Below are 8,857 nucleotides of genomic sequence, written 5' to 3' on the forward strand. Positions count from 1 at the left end.
ATTGCTTTCTTTTATTTACATTATTGTTATTCCCATCTGAAGACATTTCTATTCCAGTAGATTTACTTTTCTCCCTTTTGGTCTTGGTTAAGAAATCAGTGACTCAGGAGTTATTAAACTCAAACATGATTGATAATTGTTATCTTTGTTAATTGAATTGAACTTCAATAATCCCAATCTTTTCTTAGAAAATAAATAGGATCCGAAGATCCAATCAATTAATCCCTTGACCTTCCTTTATCTTAGCAAAGGTTAACAAAGTGGAATTAAGATTCAATTCTCATCATCATTGATAAGGATAACTAGGATAGGACCTCCAATTTCTCCTACCTTGCCAAAAGTTTATTTACAGTCATCTATTTATTTTACTTGCCATTTAAATTGCTTGTTCTTCATTTACTTTATTTGCTAATTAAACCATTCGCTCCTCATTCTCAAAACCCCAATTTACAATCTCCATAACCAATAATAAGAACATACTTTCCTGCAGTTCCTTGAGAAGACGACTCGAGGTTTGAATACTTCGGTTATCAATTTATTTAGGGTTTGTTACTTGTGACAACCAAAACGTTTGTAAGAAAGGTTGATTGCTTGGTTTAGTAACTATACTTGCAACGAGAGTTTACTATAACCTCTAAACCATCAATCTTCAGTTCTTCACCACTCATCTGAGGATTTTCAACTTCGTCAATCACTTAGCGAACCCACTACCGGTAACAAGCCTAACATCGACAAACTCTTTCGTGAGAATCCAAGCTTCACAACTTCTTATGACATCGCACACTTACAAGCTTCACCTTTCGTGCCCACAAAACGTGTTCTAAAGAACTAACATATCGGTTGCTTTGTCTAAAGGTCACACGTGACACCAAAACAAATCTCGAGCTACTTAAAAAGATACCAAACAAAGAAGGAGAAAAAAAATCATGGACGGAGTTCACAAGAATTCAAGAGAATGGTTAAGAACACAATCAAGCAGGGAACGAATCAAATCAAAGCTTTTTCAATAGAGTCAAAACAAGAACTTCAAGAAGATACCAAGGATACAATCAGGTAGAGATATACATAAAATACAAGACATGAAGCAAAGAACCAAACCACATATCAAGAAAAGCAGATATCTCAAAGAATTTAAGCAGACATATGTAGTTAAGATCAACGAAAATAGATATGAACAAAAAAGCAGGACTGGAAAAGAATCAATTACTTTCCAGGAAAGAAATCTCAAGCAAGGACTTCAGGGTAAACCATGAAAGAAAAAGATATGTAACCGAGTAACCTCGAGAAGAAACCTCTAATGTTCCCCAAAACCCGCGATATGCATTACCTATTAGCTCTATTTCGTCTATAATAACATGTTAGTGCTCTCATGTACAAAAACAATTAGTGTTCAGTAACAACATTTTGAATGGAAAGAACTATCTGTATACATAGTAAAATGAACATACATCCTCCTTAGTTCTTCAGTAACGACTAACAAATTGACCAAATATACCACTCGTGCACCATGTTTAAATGACTTAACTCAAACCTAATTTCAACTCAAGAAAAGTTAAACTAAATCAAATCCAAACCAAATAAAAAAGAAACATGCGAAACATGTACATGTAGAATCCAATAAATCAAGTAACAGAACAATGGTATAAACCAGATAAACATCCACTTTTTATATGAAAAAATCATTCGATGATAAAATGAACATCTATCTTAGTTATTTAGTAACTTATTTTATCACTTTTTGTTCTAAACTTTAATTAATTATATTGTTTCTTAATGTTATTAAGTTACAACATAGAACGTTTTATTTTCATGGCCCTTCAAAACATCAGTTATTTTTGGAGATGATCCAAAACAACTAATCTCTTTTGGAATTAATTCAAAACATCTTTATTTATTATTTTTTGGAGTTATCTTGCTTTTCTAAAATTGCCATCACAATAATAGAAGGAAAGTTATCAGGTTCTGCTTCTCTTAATTTGCATTTTGCTTTTGCGCCACCTTTTAGAATTTTCATCGTGTGAAATCACTCGTTGATCTATTTTTACTTTTTTAGCGATCCTTACGCACCCAATCTTAGCCCCTGTAGAACTCTCCTTTATTTAATTTATGAGAATATATTATATTTTTATTTATTTATTTATAATCTTTTATACCATTTTTATATATTTATTTATAATTTTATATATTATTTTATTATAAATTAAATTATTTTTTACTCACAATTCAACTGCTAAACCAATAAACATAAACTAGAAAGAATAGTATTTCGTTGACTAGTTTTCGACTTTTTTTTCTTTTGGTCGTGGTTCAATTTTTTAAGAAGCTTTTTTTTTTTGGTCAGGTATCCAGGCCAAAACTGGCCCAGACCCAAAAAGAAAACCAAACCCCCAACCCAACCCTCAATTCAAACAATCAATTCCCTCTTCATGCTACGCTGAGACCAAATGACCAACAACAACGCTCAACAACGCTCTTCAATGTGGCAGCTTTCCTTTGCTACCACGACCAGATGACCAGAAGAGCTCTGGCGAGGTGGACGGCAGCAAATTCAATGCCCAAAACCCAGAGATGGCGAAAAGAATCTTTCTCTGCCAGAAGCGCGTGATTCGTCTTTCCTCCTTCGTGTATGTCGCCGATGATAGGTGAATCTTCTACCTGGCTCCTGCTCCTCTGATTTGGTAAGGTAGTAGCACAAGCACGTCTATTTTGGTATGATATGTTTATATCTTGTTCAACATGTTCTGACTCTGCCTTCACTTCTCACAATGCTTGCAATTTCAGGTGGGGGGTAAACCTCCATTGGTTTTCTAAGCTTTCCATTGATATCCTATCTGCGATCTCATGAGCTAGTCTATTTCCCTCTCTCGGCGTCCAAGTGAACCCTGTATCCTGCAAATCATTCAAAAGCATAAAAATATCTTTAAAAATTGCATCAATTTTCCAAATTTTTCCTTTTGATTTTACTGCTTGAACAAGGATTAGGCTATCCGATTCTATAATAGTCTTTCCAAGCATTAAGTTTTTTGCCATAATGATAGTTTTCCTGAGTGCAGTGGCCTCTGCTATTAGGCTTGATTTGGCTTTGAACCTTGATGTAACTCCTGTAATGATTCTTCCCATGTAATCTCTAATTATTGCAGCTGAAGTTGCTTCCCCGTCTCTCTACAAATGGACGCATCAACATTTATTTTTAGCCATTCTTTCGGTGGAGGCCTCCAGGTAACTTGCTTTTCTCTCCTATTATTCTTATGTTGTTGTATTTCTTGCTGCGTGTCTTTGGTTTGTCTGAAGTCTACCTCCATTCTCTTTGCCATGATTATAGTTGCTTTAGGATTGACTTCATTATTTTGAAAGACAAATTGGTTTCTGAATTTTCACACAGCCCAACATAAAAAACCTAAACTGCCTATTTCTTCCTCTGCCTACCTTGCACCTCCAACTCTAAGTTTTTGAATCATTCCTAGGAACCATTATCCAAAAGAGGATACCGAGGTTGGTGTTGGTAAGTACTGGATTTGTGAGCCAAACCAAACTGCTCTAGTCCAACAAGGACATAATAAAAGAGCATGCTCCACTGTCTCCTCTACCTCTAAACATATCCTACAATTAGAGATTTTTGCAATCTTTCTTTTAGTTAGATTGGAATTGACTGCTATTATGTTATGTGCTGCCTTCCAGAGAAAAAATTTTATTTTTTGTGGAACTTGCATTCTCCAAATTTCTTTCCAAAGATCTTTAAGATCTGTGCTAGTTGATGCCTTCTCTCCTTTTTCCTTTCTTTTCTCCTCTGTTGCTGCATAGTACCCTGTCTTAACTGTGTAATCTCCATCTATCCTATAAGGCCATATTAAGCTATCCTTCTTATTCACTAAGCTGACAGGTGTTCTTAGTATTCTTTCAGATAAGGGGTTCAGAAAAAGGTTGTGAACTTTGTTAGCGTCCCATCCTTGGCCTTCAACTAACAACTCTTTAACCTTCATTCTTCCCACATTCTCTGGTGCTTCCAATCTGTGTTTTTTTTCAACCCAATTATCCCCCCAAACCTCTACTTCAGATCCATCTCCAATGCTCCAGCTTCCTTTTCGTCTAAGAAAATTCCTGCCTTCTAATATGCTTCTCCAGACCCATGATGCACCTATATGTGCTCTAGCTTCCCAAAAATTATTATTAGGGAAATATATCGCCTTTAAGATTCTCACCCATATGGCTTCCGGGTTAGTTAATATCCTCCAAGCCTGTTTTGCTAAATGGGCTAGATTTTGTAATTCAAAGTCTTTAAATCCTAATCCCCCATCCTTCTTGCTCCTTGAAATTGTTGCCCAACTATTCCAATGAATACCACTCTCCTTTCCTGAGGATGCGCACCAAAATTTTGCCACTCTCGCACTAAGCCTCTTACAGAAGTTTTTAGGAAATATCACAACATTCATGGTATATGTTGGTATCGCTTGGATCACTGATTTTATAAGAACCTCTTTGCCAGCTTGGTTCAATAATTGCTCCTTCCAACCCTCCATTTTGTTAATAACCTTCTCCTCTATCCATTCCAAAGCTTTGTTCTTAGATCTTCCCCATCTGGCTGGTAAACCAAGGTACTTTCCAGGGTTCTCCCAAACTTCCATACCTAAGATCTCCTCTATGTTAACTCTAGTTTGAATAGGAATAAGACTACCAAAAGAAATACCATATTTCTCCAAATTAATACGCTGACCCGAGGCTTTAGTGTACTGATTAAGGACTTGAATAATTTGATAAACCTCCTCTTCCTTAGCTTCCGCAAAAATAATACAATCGTCAGTAAAAAGTAAGTGTGATATAGGTGGGGCTGTAGGTGCTTGTTTAATGCCAGAGATCAGCTTTTCCTGTTGAGCTTCACTCATTAGGATAGTGAAGACCTCTGCCGCTATTATAAATAGATAGGGTGATAACGGATCCCCTTGTCGCAAACCTCCCTGAGGTTTAATTTTGTTGGACATGTTGCCATTAATTTTTATCTTATAATTTGCACTCTTTACACATCCCATCATCAACTTCACCCACTTTTCATTAAAACTGAATGCTTTGAGCACCTCTTCAAGAAAGTCCCATTCAAGTCTATCATAAACCTTATTCATATCTATCTTGATCGCTAGTTCATTGACTCCATCTTTTCCTTTTTTTCCTAACCTGTGAAAGGCTTCTTGTACAATGATAATATTGTCGTGAATGAGCCTCCCACCAACAAAAGCACTTTGTATTGGGGACACTATCTTGTCCAATATCTTCTGCAACCTTACCACAATCAGCCTAGATATTATCTTGTATATAAAATTACAACAACTTATAGGCCTTAGCTTATTAAGGTTTTTCGGATTATTTATTTTTGGAATAAGAACAAGAGTAGTCTCACTAATCTCCTCAGGCATAACGGCTTCCTCAAAAAAATTTTTAACAACTGCGCATACCTCTTCTTTCACAGTTTTCTAATGCTTTTGGTAGAACATCCCGTTGAGTCCATCTAGTCCTGGGGCCTTTAAACCTCCCAGACTAAATGCTGCAGCTCTTATTTCATCATCCCTTATATTTCCTAGGATCTCTTCATTCATCTCATTGGTTACCTTTCTCGGTATTTTCCTAATGCACTCCTGTAAACTTTCTCTCTTTTCAGAAGTAAACAACTTGGGAAAATGTTCTTCTGCCAGTTTTAAAATTTCATCACCCCCTTGGACCCATTGTCCTACTGAATTCTTTAACCTTTCTATTCTATTCCTATCTTTCCTCTGAATGGTAGTAGCGTGAAAAAATGTAGTATTCTTATCTCCCCATTTAAGCCATTTTAACCTTGATCGTTGCCCCCAGTATTTTTCTTCTTGCCTCCACATTTTTGAAATTCTTCTTTTTATTTGATTAATCTGTTGCTGTTTATTCTCTTCCAAACTTGAATTCTGTAGTTTTCTAAGCTCCTCCTTCATCTTCAAAATTTCCTTGTCAGCCCTTTTAAAAGTGGTCCTGCTCCATTTTCTCAATTCTTCCTTGCAATTCTTCATCCTTTGAATAATGTTGGTCCATGCAGTTCCTCTTATGATCTCTTTGTTCCATCCCTTATTAATAACATTGCAGCATTCCTCATGATCTTTCCGAAATGCCTCATACTTAAAATGCGTATTCGTTTTATTCCTCGGGCTAGTAGTCAGCATTAATGGACAATGATCCGAACTTATCGCTGGCAGGACTTCCAAAACAGCATGTTGAAACTTTTTCCTCCATTGCCAGTTTACTAGGACTCGATCAATTCTTTCCTTAGTTATGAACCCATTTCTTGGGTTACTAAACCAAGTAAATTTGTTTCCTTTAAGGTCCAAAACCATGACATTCAGGAACTTCCTAAACTCTTCAAGTTGCCCTCTTGGTTTTGGGTGTAAACCAACCTTTTCCTCTTGTGTTAAACCTCATTAAAGTCTCCAATGTATATTTGTACTGCCTCTTGATCCCAATTATTGGTTGTTAAATTCCTCCATAAATTCTTCCTTTTCCTGAAAATAGGATTACCATACACAAATATGCATTTCCAAAATTCACCATTGTTTATACTTATCTTAGCCGTAATAAAATTATCACACCACGACAAAATATTAATATTCACATTTGATTTCCACAAAATACATAGACCTCCAGACAAGCTCCGGAGTTCTACACAAAAGGATTTATCAAAACATAATTTTCTTCTAATAGTATTAATTCTACCTTCCTTAGCTTTAGTTTCCATCAAAAAAACTACTGACGGCTTGTTAAATTTGCAAATATTTCTTAATTCAGTCATTGTCGAGGAAGCCGCCACTCCTCGACAATTCCAACTTAAGAGATTCATGGCTAAATTTGGGGCTTGCTTAGGCCCGCCTCCTCAGCCTTGTTGTTATTACCTGTGCCCCAATCCACTATTCCTTCCTCAGTTCGATTCCATTCAGCTGTCGCTTCTTCATAATTCTTGATTCTCTTGCTGATTTGCACTTGATCTTTTCCATTCTCATCCTCCCAGGCTACTCTAGTTATCTGCAGAATGCGTCTATCCTCTCTCTTCCTTTTAAGTTTCAAACTTTGTTGCATATAATTAGCTAACTCAATTTTCCACCCTGATGAACCTCTGTTGTTTTCCACTATCTTCTCTCCTTCCTCTTCACCGTCGCTTGCTAATTCAACATAATACATATCTCCACTTTCTGCTTTATACTCTTGCTTGTTCCTTTCTTCCTTGCTCTCTTCCTTGCCATTTGTTTGGTTGTTGTGAATCAGATCTTCATATTCTGTTCTCCTTGGGGTGTGGGCTTCATAGCTTGATTCAAATCTTTGACGTTCCTTTTGATCTAGACTCTTTCTTTTTCTTTGAGTTGACTCATCCCTGACCCAATTAGTTGGACCTTCAATATTTGGCTCCCTTCCAGCCTGCTTGCTTAGTTGAACATGAGTTATTCTCTTATTGGGCCTGATGTCAAAGTTTAGCCCAACTTCTGCCCTCTCTTGAAACTCTCCTTCATCTACTTCTTGTTGGGCTGATCTTTCTATTCCCTTCTTATTTTTCCTGATCTCTCTTGATGAAGTATCCATTATATAGCCTGCCCTTAATTCCTCTAGGTCAGCATTCATTCCCTAAAAATCTGGGATATTCTGTGTTTTTTTTACCTGCCCCTCTGCTCTTTCTCTTTCATTCTCTTTCTCAAATTGATTTTCCAAGAAACCTTCTTCCCTTAATTCACGCTGCAAATTCTGCTCATCTTTGATCATGCTTTCTTCAGTATCTTGTCTATCCTCACTTCTTCTTCCCATACTTTGTTGTCCACGCGCTGTTTCTTCCCCATCTTTCTCTTTCCATCTACCTTGTTTTGAGCTACCAGCACCCATAGATGTAATAGCTCGAACCTGACTTACTCCCAAGCCTGTCGAGTATCTAGGCTTTGTCGAATCCCAAACCGCCATTGCTGTTGGGTTCTTGCAGCTTTTCTTTTCATGTCCAATGATGCCACAGTTATAGTAGTAACAGTCTGGTAGCCTTTCATATTGAAAATATACCCATAGGTTTGAAGATTTTTCTCTTGCTAACCAAAAACCTGTTAGAAGAGCCTTCGTTATATTGATGCTTACTCTTATTCTCAAGAAAGGTCTCCTAAGAACTCCATCCACCTTTGGGTCTTCTACTTCAGCAATAACTCCTAACATGTTCCCAATATGAATGGCTGTTTCCTTGCTCATGTAATCAACAGGAATACCATGAACTTGAACCCAAAATTCCATAAAATCATTATTAACTTCAAACACAGATTCACCTTCAGTCTAAAGTCGAAGATTAATTAGATTACCTCTCACATTCCACGGTCCATTCTGAAGTATTTGCAGCCCTTTTTTCCTGTCTTTAAAGCTAAAAAGTATCTTCTTTAATCCTATCTCAGTGACAGTTACTTCTGGTGGATTGCCCACATTCCCAATAAAGCATTTCTGCGAGCCTTGTAACCTATCTCTTTGTCAGAGATAACTATGTTAAAACAGTCGACTTTGAATCCTAGTTCCCCTGGTTTGTTGAGACTGATTACTTTTCCTTCTATAAAGTCCATGTCCAACTTTACTCTCACTTACTGTTGCTTCTTTCTTGTAGGTTCTATGTCTGTGTTTTGCTACTAGTGGTGAAGCTAAAGAAAAGAGATTGATAAACTAGTTAGAATGCTGGTGTAAATGTAGGTTGATGAGAACTCCCTATTGGAGAAGAACCTAGTGTTCTAGAAGAACTCTCCTATTGAAAGAGAAAATTCTCCTATTGAGACTACAATGTGAAGAGTCATTTTTTTTTTAACAAGCTTGATAACAACAGTATGAATCTTTGTACTACATT

At 36.7% G+C, this 8,857-nt stretch overlaps 1 protein-coding gene across 1 annotated transcript; it reads right to left on the reverse strand.

Moving 5' to 3' along the window:
* Nucleotides 1-5,462: 5,462 nt before the first annotated feature.
* Nucleotides 5,463-6,347, reverse strand: LOC140176122 (uncharacterized). The gene has a single exon (XM_072206004.1). It carries the CDS (start codon nucleotides 6,345-6,347, stop codon nucleotides 5,463-5,465), a length of 885 nt encoding a protein of 294 aa, XP_072062105.1.
* Between the last annotated feature and the right edge of the window lie 2,510 nt (nucleotides 6,348-8,857).

This window comes from Arachis hypogaea, chromosome 11 (assembly GCF_003086295.3).
Source record: "Arachis hypogaea cultivar Tifrunner chromosome 11, arahy.Tifrunner.gnm2.J5K5, whole genome shotgun sequence".
Classification (NCBI taxonomy): domain Eukaryota; kingdom Viridiplantae; phylum Streptophyta; class Magnoliopsida; order Fabales; family Fabaceae; genus Arachis; species Arachis hypogaea.